The sequence below is a fragment of the Peromyscus californicus genome, unplaced genomic scaffold (assembly GCF_007827085.1).
Source record: "Peromyscus californicus insignis strain IS unplaced genomic scaffold, ASM782708v3 Scaffold_6__1_contigs__length_162567912, whole genome shotgun sequence".
Lineage (NCBI taxonomy): Eukaryota > Metazoa > Chordata > Mammalia > Rodentia > Cricetidae > Peromyscus > Peromyscus californicus.
In genome coordinates, this window is record NW_026294584.1 from 161307004 (window position 1) to 161324613 (window position 17610).

Sequence of the window (17610 nt, forward strand, 5' to 3'; positions counted from 1 at the left end):
GCCAGGGCTACACAGAGAGACCCTATATCTCAGAAAACGAAAAAAAAAGTTTGTGAGAGAAGACTTTCTTATAACCCTAAAATAGTCCAAAGACACCCAAGTCAAAATGAAACAAGAGCACATCGCAACTCCCCTGCCTCCCTAGCTCAGCTAAACCACCCTCCTGTCACAAGGAATTATCAAGAAAGCACAGAAAAGAGCTTTAATCCATCATCACATTTAGGCTGACCCCAATTCCTCTTCCCAGGCTGAAATCATTTACTCAAGTCTTTCAAGGATTCAGTGTTAAATATTCTCAAATTTTAAAGACATTCCATCTCTATCTTGTAATTAATTTTTTAATTGCCATATTAGTATCCCTTATAGTTTCCACATAAAAAAAGGGGATTGGCTTAAATCAAAGAAAATACGTAGAGGGCAAAAAGGCCTTGTGCACACAGATAAGCACTGGAAAATTCAGGGAAAGTTACACATACAGCTAATCTCACCAAAGGGAGAAAATATTTAGCTGTTCCTCCTGGAATGCTAGAGGCAAATGTAGTTTACAACCTGGTGATCCTTTGCTCCCTGGTGGGCCAGGCTCCACCCATATCCCCCAGAATATGGTGTTTGTTGATCCCAGACTTTTCCCCCTAAAACTCTCAGCTTTACTTCTAGGCTATGAAACTCATCCTTGTGAGAGATGTCATTTGTGCTTTACAACAGCCTAAGTGAAATCTATGCTATCTTAGGGCCAGGGTAATCCTGACTCCCACAGGCGTTATGTTTACCTCACAGACTCTTATCCTCATCACTGTTTCTAAGACAACAAGAAACCATCTTACGGATAAAGCCATATGTACTTTGCTAAGAACGTCAATGTAAACACGTCTTAAGCTTTGTTGTACTCACAGGGCTGAGCTAATTGTTGTCTGAATACTTTTTCCAAAGTTGGCTGAAGTAAATGAACTGGGTCAGACTCCAAGAAGTCTTGGCCCAGCACTGGTTACCAAAATCGGGCTGAGCCAAGCTTCATTCTTACTTCACCACGTTCGCTTTTCCCCTGCCTGCTGTGAAGCCTGTAGGGACCCTCCCACAAAAATGAGCCACTAAATCTATGTTAGCTTAAAGTTGGCTGAAGTAGAGAAAAGGCCATCAGTGTGATTTCCCATGAAGGACTCTTAGTTTCTTTCCTCTTCCTATAATCACAACTGACCTACACACAGGGCACCTTGAATTTAAGCTCAAGCAACACCTGAGTTCTTTATGACTTGGGACTCGAGATTGAGAAAACAGCACAAACACCAAACTGAACCTTGGATACCCAGTGATCATGGCTAAATAAATTAATTTCTGTGAGCCTAATTCTCCTAAGGTAAAAATATATGATTGTAGGGGCTGGAGAGATGGCTTAGTGGTTAAAAGCACTGGTTGCTTTTTCAGAGGACCCAGGTTCAATTCCCAGCACCCACATAGCACCTCACAACTGCCTGTGACTCCAGTTCCAGGGGATCTGGCACCCTCAGAAAGACATATATGCAGGCAAAACACTAACATACATGAAATAAAAATAAATAAATCTTAAAAATATATGATTCTAAATAATGACACTTCTACAGAGTAGACACAAATATGAAGCTCTTTGTTTGTCTTCTGAAGTAGAACTGACCTGAACGAGTGCATAGAAGATTTTCAGAATCTGTTTCTGCAGCAACACAGAGTAATAGGAGGCATCAGGAAGTAGCTGCAGTATTTGCTGCTGAATTCGAGGCAAAAATATCTGCATGGCTGCCAGAAGAGGCTCTCTTTCCTCTGCTTTCTTATATCTAAGCAAAGACAGAGAATAAAGAAAGTGATGACTTCTCTCCTTCCCAATGAGCTATAAACAATGATTAACCACATGATACCAGAAACACCCAAAATGCGGGCTTAAATTTTCTATGTAGTTGCTACAATAAAGTTGGAAGGAACTTTGAGAGAATAAAGCTTTGGTTCAGGCAGACACAAAATCTTTCTTAAAAGGTTTAGACTAGTTTAAGAGTCCAAAACTGAACACCAGCAATCCTAGTTCTTGGGAGGTCAAGTCAGAAGGATCATGATTTCAAGGCCAGCCTGAACTTATAAAGCAAAACCTGTCTCAAAATGCCAAGGGCTGGAAATTTTAACTCTTGTAAAAGGCCTTGGATTGGTTTGCTGCGTTATCAATGAAAAAAGAAGGAAGGAAGAGGGGCGGGGAGGAAGGGAGGGAGGAGGAAAAAAGAAAGAAAGAGAAAGAAGAGCAGAGAGAGAGAGGAAGAAAAAAGAGAAAGGAAGAAAGAAGAAACGAAAGCAAAGTCCAAGACTATCTAGTAGTTTTATTTGGGAAGTTTTCTAGTATTTAAGTTAACTCACACCAAACCATAACTCATTCTATAAAATGAAAGCTGATCTGCTAGCTTAAACATCATATTGTATAGCAAAGAACATAGAGAAAATTTTTCTCATATCATTCTACTTTGAGAGTGAACGTACTTTATAAGCCTGGGTGCTCTCTGATCACTTCTATTGCTGCCAATCTGAAAGATTTTCTAAACAGAAATTCTATAAAACTGTCTGAATTATCATCTTAAAGAAGGAAAACCACCTGGGCTATAATCTCAGCACTCAGGAAGCTGAGGCACGAGGACGGCTGTAAATTCAAGGCCAGCTTGAGCTACCAAGTAATACCCTGTCTCAAAACGAAGAAAAACTACAGGATTGCACATACAAACATAGTACTCATCTTAAAACCCAAAAAATATGATTAACTGCCATCCAAGTCTTGTACCTCAACAGTAACTTTCATGCAAACACCCCAATGAACTTTTACATTTTCTACTTTTCTTACTAGAAAAGTATCTGATTTCTGTATCTGAGGTATATCTGCAGCAGCAGCTGAAAGAAATATGTTATACCACATAGTATGTCACTCACCACCTCAAAAATCAGCAGTGTACACCGGAAAACCTGAGTGCCACTGAGCAATTGCAGCTCAGTGCAAGAACACATTAACCGTGTTTGACTCAGCATTTCCCACAGTGACCTGATTTTCCCAAACCCCAAAAAAGACCGCTCTATGAACCTGATTCCATAGGACTCTCTTTGGCCAGTAGAAATGAACTTACTCATAGGTCTTCACCAGCTGATACAAGCATAGCAAACTGCCAAGCCAGCTCCCACTGTTTGGTGACTGCAAGTAGTAGTCTATCTTGTCGACCACTGCAGGCCAATGACCAGGAAAATCATGTTTAATGATGACTCGGAGACACATTGTTAACTGGACTCTGTAAGTTGGGAAAGAAAATACCCAAATGCAAACAGTGAAGAGTATCATCCACGAAAGAACTAAATATTGTTATAAAGTTCTCTAACTCTCTTTACCTTTATTATACACTTCCAGTCAGGCACCACTGAGCATAGGTAACATTGAGAAATGTGTCATCAGTAAGTTCTAATTTGTGTAAACACAAGAGTGTACCTTTATAACCTAAGATGTTCATCTAGTTGCATCTAAGGGGATGTAATCACATGGGACACCACTGTATATATTGTTAACCTCTGCAGCAAAAGACCGTATACATGTGGGGCGTGAGGAAAAGTGATCCTATTAAAAACCTTCTCAGTGGCTCAATCTGCTGAAAATAAACAGAATGGGGGAACTCCTCAATATATAAAACCTTCATCTTATCCTAAAGATATTTTTTTAATGTACTTAAAAATAAATTCAAGGGCTGTCAAGATGGCTTGGCAGTTAAGAGCACTAGCTGCTCTTCAAGAAGTCCTGAGTTCAATTCCCAGCAACCACATGGTGGCTCACAACAATCCATAATAGGATCTGATGCCCTCTTCTGGCATGCAGGTATACACGCAGAGCACTCATTACATAAAATATAAATTAGATAGATAGATAGATAGATAGATAGATAGATAGATAGATAGATAGATAGAGTCAAAGATTGTCCAAAAACTTCAAGGTATACAGCAAATCTACCTCAAATCTGTAAAAATTGTTACTTATTTTATATTTGGGTCTTCATATCCAGAAAGAGCAACAAGCATGTATAGGGTCCTGGGTTTGATTTATAGTGCGTGTGCGCTCACACATACGCGCGCACACACTCACACACACACACACACACACACACGCACAGAGAAAGACAGGATACAGAGACAGAGACACACAGAGAGAAGGACTAACAAGATAGATATAGATTATGTACACACATTCATAGTAGATACATACAAACACACAAATATATACAGAGAGATATGCAAACACATAGACGATAGATAGACAGACAGATAGATAAGCACACAAATATAGATATATAGGCACATACACATATATCTACCAAATGAGCAAGCCTAGAGCTGGTGTGTGCCTCATTAGTAGAGCATCTCTCTAAGTATAAGGTGTATGTATACATACACACATCTATCAAATGGATAAACATAGTTCTCATCATTAAGAGACAGTACGGTATACTGTACCAGTGAAAACACGGACTAATTTTGTACTTTGAATAAAACAAATATGGGTTTGCTAGGGCATTTCTGAAAAGGGGAAAGCTAGGAACCGCTGCCAAAGAAATAACTGGAAAAAAAAAAAAAAGCAACCAAAGAAATAAAACAGAAAGAGTGGAGTACCTTCCCCACTTTAGCAAAAAGATGCAAGATGCTATCCCACAGCACTTAGTAAAGGCATCACTTCTTCAGTGGGATCTCATCTGTAATTAAGATTGAAAAGAAAATAAAGGGGAAACAAAAAATATCTCTCCTACAAATTACCACTGTTATTACCAAGTATGTCCACATGAGGTTATTTGATTAGAAAATTAACCTGACAAAATTAGGATTCCAAATTGTAGTTTTTGGTGGGCTGTTTACTTGTGAGGTTTTGGGTAGCCCAGACTGATCTCCAATGTAGTATTTAGCTGAAGATGACCTTAAACTTCTAATCTTCCTACTTCTACATTCCAAGAACTGGGATCCACACATGGACCACTAACCCATACTACACTACACCATTGTATGCAGCACTGGAAATGAACCCAAGGTCTCATGCTAGGAAAGCACTGTACCAACTGAGCTACATCCTCAGTCCTAGGATTCCAAATTGTAAAAAAATGAATAAATAATAAACTAGTGTTCAATTGAATACCCAATAACTTAGATCCATAAAACAGGAAAAAACTTAAACAGCACATTGTATCTTCCTTACGGAACCAAATCACTTTTCTCTGCAATACTTTTAAACAAAATCAGAAAATAAGAAGTGTCTTCAGGAGTCTATAGGACATGGGAAGAGCAAGGCCAGAGTCTGTCTCAGAATAAACAGGGATCCCCTGTCTACTACCAGCAGCTTTTCCTATACAACACTGAAATAAAGTATTGCTAAAACTTGTCCTTTTTTAAGATTTCATCTTGAGATGGGCCTCAGGGCCCATTTCTCACTCCAAGCCAAGCACAAGACTTGGCAGGAGAAGCTACTCCAATGAGTTACTATAGAACCACTGGGAGATTCAGGAGATCAGGAAACAAGCATCTTCCCAGATGAATATACAATGGTTTTGAGAGGTTCCTGGAACACAATTGGCATGTAGGCAACCAGTGAGAATAAGGGTGCCTTTCTTCAGTGCGTACACCTGGGTTCTCCTAGCTAAGAAAAATAACTACACAATTCAACAATTGTTCTTCCTGTTACTGCCTCCCTCAAATTTCCTTTCTTTTCCTGTTTTCATCACAACTGCACTTAATATATGATACTAAACAATCCCCCCACCACTGTTTCATCTGTTGCCCCTCCCCTCCATCTGCAAATAAAACTTCATTACTAGATAATACATTGAAGTACATTTATTTCTATTTTAAGATTGCAAAATGTTTGACTCCACAGCTATACTTGGAACCAAAAACTTATTTCCTGGGCTACAGATGTAGCTCAGTTCATAAAACCTTGTCCAGATCGCATGAGGTCCTGGGTTTAAGCTCCGACTCCACATATATCCATCATAGTGGTATACACCTGTAATCCCAGCACTTGAGAATGGAGACAGGAGTACTAGAAGTTCTACGTCATCACTGGTCACATAGTATACTCAAGACCAGCCTGGGATACAAGAGATCTATCTCAAAAAAAGAAAAGAAAATATACACACACACACACACAAAGCTGAAGATTACACCTGACAGTCAGTCCCATCCAAGGCCAACTGCCTCCTCAAATCACACAGACAGGGCATGGCCTACCTCACCAGATCCGGAGACCGAATTATCCCCTCCACAATGTTGTCACGTATTTGCTGTCGGTCATTCTCGTGGATATTGAATGGAAATATTGCTTCTCCTGGTGGAGGCTCCCTGTCCGGCCAGTATTGTGTCACCATGTTCTTCAGGTAGATGGCAGCTGAGTTTAAGAGAAACACAGATGTGTTGGAATCAGGAAGACCACTTCAACTCAATCTCATGGAGCTCAAAGGCTAAACAGTCCTCCATGTGAATGCAACTCAACAAAGATGGAAAACCTTACAGCTACAAAAAGTCAACTTGGGAAGAGGAGATGGGAAGAATTCAAAGAGTTTCATATGAGAGTCAAAGCAGGAACACTGCACCAAGCTGGAGGACACCCTTAAATGACACAGAAATGACCTGGAAATCATACACACGTTTTCAGACTGAGTACAACCATAGTGACATTGGAAAACTGTGGTGGAATAATCTTATTGTACACTGTGAATATGTGTCACTCAGATTGATTTAATAAAAAGCTGAATGGCCAACAGCTAGGCAGGATTTCCAGGCACAGAGGATGCTGGGAAAAAGAAGAGAAGAGTTGTGAGGAGACGCCAGGGACACAGAGCAAGCAGCACGGGCTTTACAAAGTAAAGGTAATCAAACCACGTAAAAGAACACAGATTAAAAGATATGGGTTATTTAAGTTATAAAAACTAGTTAGAAACAAGCCTGAGCTATTGGCCAAGCTTTCATAATAAAAAAGAAGTCATGTCATTTACTTGGGAGCTGGCTGGCAGAACAGAAAAGTCCACCTACAGGAAATATCCCTTTTCTCAAACATAACAGTAAGCTGCTGTCTGCTGATGATCCTGTCCCCTGCCACCCTGCACTGTCATTCAGAAGTATCTGTGCTCTTACAGCATTGGTGATTTTCATTTAATCCTCTGAGATATTTATCATTTGTAATTCATAAAGAAATAGACATCTACTTTCAAATATGCTTGGAAAATCAAGAAACCTGTATCTATGTCTATCAAAATACATAAATCGGGCTGGAGAGATGGCTCAGGGGTTAAGAGCACTGACTGCTCTTCCAGAGGTCCCGAGTTCAATTCCCAGCAACCACATGGTGGCTCACAACCATCTGTAATGAGATCTGGTGCCCTCATCTGGCCTGCAGGAATACATGCAGGCAGAACACTGTACACATAATAAATAAATAAATCTTTAAAAAAAAAAAAATACATAAATCAATTACTTTGTTTCTATTCTTTTTTCTATTTCTATTAAACAAAAACAACATTTGGAAGAATTATCTGAATTATTGCTGTAAGACTTGTTTGTTTGGTTTTTTTTAAACAGGTATGTTTGTGGTATGTGCATGTATGTGTGTTGGTACATGTGAGGGAGGGGGATTGTGCATGCATGTGTAGAGGCCTATGAAGCTTTCTAACCATTCCAACTGGACACTTAGTATAAACACATATTCTCAAATGTGCATAAGGACAGACACATTTCTGAAGAACACCCCAGGTTTTCCCTCAGCTTTCTCTCTCCCCTCTCCCCAAACTAAAGTTTCTTCTACTCCAATTTTAATGTAAACTAAAAGGATGCTAAAAGCATTTCACCATTGAAAATACAACATGTTCTGTATTGGTTAAAATGTGACAGAAATTTAAATTATGAACTTGATATCCTATAAGTCCCCTTTCATACATTTTGATGCACCTATGATTTCAATGTATTTGAGTGAAAATAAAAATTACAGCATTCTAAGTATGCATATATGTGGGAGTATACCTAAGTGCTAAAGGGCTTTTTAATTTAAACCAGGTTATGAACTAAGTATCTCATTTATTCCAGCGCAATTATTATATTCTATAATGTGATTGGGTAAGAGTAATAATGAAATAATAGAAAAAGCTCAACACAGTAGTACATGCCTATAATCCCAGAACTTGGAAGGCTAAGACCAGACGACCATGAATTCAAAACCAACCTAGACTACATGTAGGGGATAAGGAGGGAAGATATCACATCATGGAATTGCATAAGATCCCACAGACAAAAAAATAAATTTCATGTTTAAAACAAAAAGTCTAATTCCTGGCACTATTTAAAAAAATAGGAAGAAAGAAAGGAAGGAAGGCGAAGAAAAGCCCTGCTCCCCTTTCAAACATCATGCAATGCACTACATCTGTGACTTGACATAATTGCTGCTAGAATTCAGATATATAAATCTGCAGTCTTAATATAAGTGATCTAAGGTAATAATACTACCGATCATAAATTAGAGAGATAAATTATTTTAATTGGGAAATTAATATGGAAAACAGCAATGTTAGAGAGGCACGGGACTGAGAAAAGGAAATATTTTTATGCCTTAGAAGAATTTCTTGCTAATTTTTCAAGAGATTTTTGATATTTATTTTTTAATTATGTTTTTCATTGCTTGAATGTTCCATACATTTAAATAATTAATATAGTACATTTTCTGAATTTGCCAAATGCAATGCCCTAGATACTGCAAATGTAATTCTCACCTGCTAATTGTTCTTATTGTATATAGTTTTACTGTGTTAGTGTTAAAACCTTTCCTTTTTATTTAGACAAAAAGGGGAAAATGTGGAATAATCTTTTTGTACACTGTGAAGGTGTGTCAATTTGATTGGTTTAATAAAAAGCTGAATGGTCAATGGCTAGGCAGGATTTCCAGGCACAGAGGACACTGAGAAGAAGGGCAAAGATGCCAGAAAACAAAGAGGAAGCAACCTGGGCAGTACAGAGTAAAGGTAATCGAGTCACATAAAACAACATAGATTAAAAGATATGGGTTAATTTAAGTTATAAGAGCTAGTTAGAAACAAGCCTAAGCTATGGGTCGAGCTTTCACAATTCATCATAAGTCTCCAGGTACATTATTGGGGAGCTGATGGTCCCCGACAAAGAAAATTTGACAACAGATAATGTATACTGATCATATCCATCCGCCACTACCTCCCTTCAACTCCCCTAGTGACGGCTATGGCATCTCCCTCCCATCTTCATGTCTTCTTGATTTTTTGCTGTTATTATTAATAGCCCCGAGTCAAATTAGTGATGCCCTATGAACATGGGTGTGTGGCCATCCACGAGGCGTGAGCAACTTACCAGTAGCCACATCCCCAAAGGAGAATGACTCTATCCTTTAGCAGCCATCAACTGCCAGGAACTTTTCCAAGAGGAGTGGGGCTTTCCAGGGTCATTCCTGGATCTATCCTGGAACTTGGACTGTCAGGATCTTGTACAGGTCTTTTTTTTTCTTAAGGTTTTTTTTTTATTATTAATTAATTTTTTTCATTGTACAGGTCTTGTAAAGTACATTCTAACTATTAAGAACTAAAGTAGAACTCTCATTGACTTGAAAAGGCAACTTACCTGCCTGACGCACTGGGAACTCCACATGGTCGGAGACTATGATCCGAAGCAAGCTGGGGGCAAAATTAATAATCTTGTAGGACTGAAATTACAAAGAAATGCTTTGTAAAAAACAGGGCACTCTGAATAGCTACTAGCACCATTACAGAATACATTACTGTCCAAATGAAAGAAAAACTGTAAACAATTAGAGAAATTCTGAGATAAAATGAAAATACTTTTAAGTGGGGGAAGAAATTCTTATAACTAATAAATAAAAATGTGAATACTTTTATGATGTTTGACATATATTCCCAAATGCTCTACACAAAGTATTCTAGGTAGCTCTCTAACACCTGCACATGAGTGTTCATTCACCTAACACAAGAACCTTTGAAACTTTAAAATCTTATTACTATTTTAAATGATACCTGTTACTCAAGGTCCTTTTTGTTGACCATTCATTTCTTCTACAAATTTCTTACACCCTTTATCCTTTGAACGGAGATATTTCATTTTTTACTAATCAATTCTAAGAGCTACTAATGGAATTACAATTTCAACCTTTTATTTGGCCTCTGTGGCAGTCAATATTGTCACCTTGACAAGATCTAGAATCACCTCTGAGGCAAGCCTCTGGACATCTTTGTGAAGGAATCTGTAGTTGAGTTAACTGAGATGTGTGTGTCTGTGTGTACCCATGTGGAGGTCAGAAGAAAACTTGGAGTCTATTCTCTCCTTCCATCTTTACACGAGTTCTAGGGATCACCCTCTGGTCACAAGACTTGGAAGGCAAACACTTTTACCTACTAAACCCTCTTGCAAGCCCACTCACATTTTTTTAAATCTATTTTTATGTATATGAGTGCTTTACTTGTATGTATGTCTGTGCACCACATCTGGTCTCCACAGAAGTCAGAAGAGGGAGTCAGGAACTGGAGTTACAGAAGATTGTGGGCCACCATGTGGGTGCTGGGAATTGAAATCAGGTCCTCTGGAAGAGCAGTCAATGCTCTTTGTTGTTTTTAACAAAATATCAATCGTTCAATTTTACCAATAAAGACCCTAGCCAGATGCTGGGGTGAAAGCCTGCTAGCTCAGAGAAAGTATCCTGCTGACCTTTCTCCTCAGCCAAAGTCCCAGAAACCTCTCTCAAAACAACTCCTTAAACTGAATGTCCCTTCCTTCTACTTCCTGTGCACCTCTCTATCTGTCCTCCTGACTCCCTCCTACTCTCCATGTTTTTTCCTTAATAATCCTATGTTTACTTCCTGTCAACTGGTTGCTTGCTCTGTCTCTTGACTTTTGGTTGATTTTATTTAATCCTGTTTACAATATTCAAGCAGAAAGCTTCCTGGATTAAAGTGTGTGTGCTAGGGCTGAGCCACACCACAACTAGAAACAGGTTTTTCCAGTAAATAACGTAATCTCAGGGTTCACAGTGTGATCAAATATCCTGCAACAGCTCTTAATTGCTAATCTATCTCTCCAGGCCCCACTCAATTTTTTAAAACCACTTTTCCAACTGGGCATGGTAGTAAACACTTTAATCCCAGCACTCATGAAGCAGAGGCAGGTGGATCTCTGTGAGTTCTAGGCCAGCCTGGTCTAGAAACAGAGTTCCAGGCCAGGGAGGGCTACTCTAATTCAAAAAATAAAAAATAAAAACAGTAAATTCCTTTTTATCCATAATTGAAACCACAAAAATGTTAAAGTAGTTTTTTTTAAAGCAGGTGTGGGAAACTGGAGGGGTGGTAGAGTAGTGAAGAACACTTGCTGCTCTTCCAGAGGACCCAAGCTCAGTCACCAATATCCACATCAAGTGGCGCACAAACACCCCTAAGTCTAACTCCAGGGCATCCAAGACTCTCTTCTGGCCTCCTCAGGTGCATGCGCGTGCACATGTGTGCGAGAGACACACACACACACACACACACACACACACACACACACACACACATAAATAAAAATAAGTGTTTAAAAACAGGGGCTTTGGAGAGTGCTCAGAAGTTGAGCATCTACCCCTCTTTCAGAGGAGCTCAGTTCAGTTCCCAGCATGTCTGTCAAGCCACTCACAGGTGCCTGTAACTCTAACTCCATGGGTTCTGGTGACTCTTGGCCTCCACAGGCACCTGCGTATACCCATATACATACACAGAATTTTTTAAAAATAAACATATTAAAATTAAATAAAAGCAGATTTGTTAGCCTGGGCTACATGAGATCCTGTCTAAAATAAACAGATGTGATAACTGGAGGGATGGCTCAGCCATTGAGAGTGCTTGCTGCCCTTGAAGAGCACCTGAGTTCAGTTCCCAGAACCCGAATTAGGTGGCTCATAAACGCCTGTAACTCAAGCTCCAGGAGATCTGATGACTCTGGCCTCCACAGCCTGCATTCATGTGTACATACCCACACACATTATTTATGTATATGTATTCTTAGTTTTATATATATGAATAAATCTTTTTGCTGGATATGGCAACACATGCCTTTATTCCCGGAACTTGGAGACAGAGGCAGGTGGATCTCTTTGAGTTTAAGGCCAACCTGATCTACATAGCAAGTTCCAGACCAGCCAGAGCTACACAGTGAGACCTGGTCTAAAAAAAAAAAAAAAAAAGTTTTTAACAGCATTTGTTTGTTTTTTGTTTGTTTGTTTGTTTGTTTTCGAGACAGGGTTTCACTGTATAGCCCTGGCTGTCCTGGAACTCTCTCTGTAAACCAGGCTGGTCTCAAACTCACGGAGATCCAGGCCTCTGCCTCCTGAATGCTGGGATTAAGGGCATGTGCCACCACACCCAGCTTAACAGTGGTTTTTATGGGGGAAATTTTAATATGGATTTAACTCAGTCTTCTACAACTTCAACATATATATTATAAAAATAATTTAGGTTTACAGCTTTTTAAATAGTGAAAGATCTTGTAAATCAAAAATAAACATATAGTTTATTATAATCATAAAAATTGACTTCAGTTCTTTAAAACTCTTATATAGACATAAAATAACCTGCACACTTAAACTAATGCTACTTATTAAACTGTTGCCATTGTACACATTTTGGAACTCCTGTTTTGCAACTGTTGGCCATTTTAGGGAACTTCTGAAACTTTGACTTCTTTGCTGATTTGGCCTATGTTAATTTGGCAAGCTAAAACTTCAGGGCAAAAGCAGATACACTCCAAGAGACTTCCCTCACTAATAATCCCCCATCATTGTTCCTCTTTGGGCTTCAAGTTTCTAACAAATAAGATGATTCATTTCTCAATGACTTTATGGGTATATCTGCTTTGTATCTGTGAAGCTTTCTGAAAATAAACTGTTGTGTTTCTTACTTAAATTCTATGTTTTATGAAAACTCATACAATGCCAAGACTTGAGATTCCTGGTCTCTGACCAGCTAATCCCTCTAGTCCCCAGCTGGTGGATTGGATGAAGCTTTTCTCAACTTGCTCCTCTCTGCTCCTGCCTTGTGCTTGGCCTGCCTCTCATTTCCACATCCAGGTCTCCAGTAATGTCAGCCTTAGAAAATGACCATCCCATCTATTTATTCCAACACACTTGTAGACTGCTCTCTACAGAACTCATAACCTGTCTCCCTCAATTAGCTTGTGAGCTCCATGAGCAGAGTCTCACACCAATACCTAGAACACAACTCAGCAAATAACTCCTTATTCCTAAAAGCAGACTCTCTTACAGGGCAAAGAAAATGATGGATGGCTAAGGATACAGCTTGGTGCATGCCTCACATGTGTAATCTTGGGTCCAACAAGCACCACCACAAAAAGATAAAAAATATATACACACATCTATACAGAAAGTAGGGATTCCAGAACTTGGTAATGAAAGTAAATGTCTTAAGGGAATAAGAACTGAGAATAAGAGTTCAGTGATTGACCTAGCATGAGCAAAACCCTGTTCAATCCTCTGTACTACCAAAATAAATAAAAAGCTGGGCATGACAGTACACACTTAAAATCCCAGCACACAGGAGGCTGAGGTAGGAGGACTAGGCTACATAGCAAGATACTATCTTGTGCAATAAGTGGAATAAATATGCAAGAAAAAAAAATAGATGGGGAGGGATGTAGCTCAGTTAGCAGAGTGCTTGCCTAGCATGCCCAAAGCCCCAAGCTCCATAATCAGCACCACATGAACCACACACAGAGGTGCAGCATTCAAGAGATAGAGACGGAAGGATCAGAAGTTCAAGAACATTCTCAGCTACACAGTAAGGTGGAGACAGCCTGGGCTACATGAGAACCCTCTGGGGGTAAAATATAAAAGAGTTAAGCTCTAATCCCTTACAGTAGATACTTATTCATTCATGCAACAAGACAGGACGACATAGGGGTGCTAAGGGATAAGCATGCAAAACCCAATACCAAAATCACATCTTACTGATAATAAAAACATCTTATCTAGTTTTCTACTTCAAGTACAAAAACTTACTGAAAGCATATTACAATCCAAAACATTGTACAAGATATACACACTAAATGAATGACACAGCAATGTTACCTTGTTGTTTTTGTTTGATTTTTGTGGTACTAGGGATGAGCCTAGGGCCTCATACTTTAAAACATAAGTAACAAAAAAAACGATCTCTGGTGAGATGAAAAGATAGCAAGCAGGGAAGAGTAAAGACAAAACTTGGATTAAAACACTATGAAGAGAGCATGGGATTGAACCTCTCCCGGTTCTGCAGGCTTTAAGCCTTTTCTGCTTCCAAATATAAACTGCAATTATGTGCTGACAAATCAGAAGAAAGCAAGATTAGGCTATGGGCAGAAAGTATAACATGGCATCAAAATTATGTTCCCTATTATCACTATCAAAGGGACATCTCCTTGGTGAGAGCAGTGTCAAACAGGAAGCCTCCCCTGTGCACACCGGCAAGTTGCAAGTCCAGCCCTAATGGCATTCTTACTAAATCCTAATGATTGTTATTCCAGATAGCACCTCTACAAAGTCTGGGACAGGCACTGACTTTAAGTGTCTCTCACTCTAAAGCGACAGTCCTTTTCTTTTTGAAGAAAACTTTGTGTGTGTTAGGATTACAGGCTTGAGCAGGACTGCAAAACAAATAGGGCCTCAAGAATTCTTGGAAGAACGCTCTACAGCAGAGTCAAAAGGGTAGTAATAGGGTCTCAACTTTCCTTCTTGTTTGTTTTTTGTTTTTTGGGTTTTTTTTTTTTTTTTCGAGACAGGGTTTCTCTGTGTAGCTTTGCGCCTTTCCTGGATCTCGCTCTGTAGACCAGGCTGGCCTCGAACTCACGGAGATCCTCCTGCCTCTGCCTCCCGAGTTCAACTTTCCTTCTTATCTCTTGGGGATCCTGGAGTCACATGTACCTCAAACTCCACACAGATTTTCAGTTAATATCGCTTCCAAAGATTCAAAACACACCTGCTTTTTAAAACTCTACTACGGTAGAAACACTGGCCAAGAAGTATCCTTATTCTTTAGGAGGTACAGAATCGCCTTGGGGAACCAGTTAAAATACAAACGTATTCCCACTCCCAGCTTTTCAGATTCTTTACATCAGGGATAAAGTCCCATTATTCACATGCCCAATAGTTCTCAGAGGAACCCTTTAAGATCGACTAATCAATCTAATATCCCTTCACACTTGTAGCAACCTCAAACAATTGTCAAACCATGTGAGGAGATTTTAATTTGTACTTTTTAGTAAGGGCCCCGTGTCCCTCTTACATGTGCAGAAACAGAGCTTACGATTATTACAATCTTGAAATGTTGTGCCAGATATGGTAGCACACACCTTTAATTCCAGAAGTCTAGAGGCCAGAGGCAGAAGCAGCAGGCGGATCTCTGAGTTCCAGCCTAGCCACAACTACATAGTGAGACCCTGTCCCTGAAAAGAAAGAAAAAGACAAACAGAAAGAAAGGAGGAGGAACGAGGGTAGGGACAAAAAAAAAAAAAAGACAAAAAATATTGGGAGTAACACTGGAACAATGTCAAGACTGGTTAGAAAAATGGAGAGAGGTTAAGGGAAAGTCACACACATTTCAGCACTGAAAAGAAATGCCTCAAATACGTTTTATCAGAGCGGTCTTTGAAAAGGTACATGGTACATGGAAACCGCGTGCTCCTCCTAGACCCCTTCCTGACAGCATTGCCCAGCTCCAGCAAAACTCTGCCACGATCCACGATCCACGCTGCCAACGCCAGAAGCAGGCGAGAGGCAGGGTTTCCAACAGCAACACCTGAAAAGGGCGGGTCCGGAGAAAAGCTAGCTCAGCTTTGGTGAATTTTACCACCGCGTCTCCGCCTAAGCGTGCTAAGGAAAAGAAATCACACCCAAAGAACACTGGCAAAGGCTTCATAGCTTCTTTGTGCTGTCCAAGTAGGCTGGACAAGTGCACCGAGAAAGGACTGGATGGCCAACAGGTGCTCCAGCTGCTCCACAGGGGTCCGAATCTCAGGCTGGGGTGGCAGGAGGGAGAGAGGGAAGGGAGAAGAGGAGGCCCGCTGCTCACCTGGTTAAGCTCGGTCTCGGCCGCAATCCTCAGCTTCGGGTCTATGGTGCCCTTCAGCGCCTGGATGATCCGGTTGAGGTCCATGTCCCAGGGCGGGGACTCCGGCCCCAGGGCCAGCAGGCCGGGTGGCACCCGGGGTGTCTCCTGGCCCCTTTAGGCTCCGTCCGCCACAGGGAACCACCTCACCCCTACCCGCTGCCGCCGACACCGCCGCCTGCAGCTACTAGCTGCGCCACTCTGACTCCGCGCCCCCTGTCCTCCCTCCTTCCCCCTCACAACTCTCTCCATTCACCCTTTACGACAGCCGGTGGGAGGTGGGAGAAGAGGAAGCGGCGACTCCTTTACGACAGCCTCTTCCCCTTGGCGCGTGTTGCGCAGACCGGCTCCTGCGGGGGACGCCATGATGCTTTACGGAAAACGCTCTACGTTTGTCTTAGGAGCCGGCATTGCATAGCAGTGCTCCTGCAGGAAGTTGTCATGGTTTTGTAGGAAAGACGCTCTGATTTGTTCCACCAGCTGAACTCCCGCAGACGGCTGCCTTGATGCCATACAGAAACCCTAACCTGTCCACCCACCAGTGTAAGCAAAGTAAGTTAGCTGGCCTGGCATCTACTTACAGATGCTGCAAATTAGGCATATCTAAATGCAGTGACACCATTTGTTCAAGATCTCTAGACATCACAATTGAGCTGTTTGAAGACATGCTTGCTGGGACCTTGAAATATGTAGCCTACAGAAGAGGTTTCCTCAGTGTATGAGAGCCACCCTTTATCCTGCCATTCACTTTTTGAACATGTTTTAAAAATGTGTTTTCAAACAGAGTACTATAATTTTTAGATGTTATAACAAGATGAAATTCAAAGCAAGTCTGTTTGAAAGAACTCATAATCTAATAGAAAGGCAATTAAATATACATATATAGAAAAACTATGACTAAGAGTGCCAAAAATGTCCAGGCTTCCATCGTGAAAGGCAAGAAGGGTTATACTGTTTCCATCCAGGACTGCAATGCATACAAGTATCAGCAAAAATTTCCTCTGGTGAACCCAAAAGAGGGTTCTAAATACACACAGTAAAGATGACTGTGAGCAAATGCTGCTGAGGGGTTGTAATCCTCCCAGGAGCATATAATCAAGATATATTAGCTCAATTACCTGGGTTTTAAGAAAAATATAAGGGGAAAAAAGGCTGGCGGTGGTGGTACACGCTTTTAAGCCTGGCACTTGGGAGGCAGACGCAGGCAGATCTCTGTGAGTCCGAGTCCAGCCTGGTCTACAAAGAGAGTTCCAGAACAGCCAAGGCTTCACAAAGAAACCCTGTCTTGAAAAACCAGAAGAAGAGGGTACAAAATGAGACAGAATGTGTGCTGTATGACGGATTGCTTCCAGCACTGCCCATTTCAGTCCTTTATGCACACAGCCATCAGAGTGAAAACACATTTTCAATTTAAAACGGTGCCTTTCCTATGCACACCCCTAATTTC

General features: G+C 40.6%; 1 protein-coding gene across 1 annotated transcript in view; it reads right to left on the reverse strand.

The window, feature by feature from the left end:
• Nucleotides 1-16428, reverse strand: part of Ipo8 (importin 8) — a 74547-nt gene extending 58119 nt beyond the window's left edge. Inside the window, 5 exon segments of the mRNA XM_052719931.1 lie at nt 1649-1805; nt 3123-3281; nt 6247-6403; nt 9649-9730; nt 16128-16428. Of these exon segments, the coding sequence (XP_052575891.1) occupies nt 1649-1805; nt 3123-3281; nt 6247-6403; nt 9649-9730; nt 16128-16211 (639 nt within the window). The 5' untranslated portion in view covers nt 16212-16428.
• Nucleotides 16429-17610: the final 1182 nt, after the last annotated feature.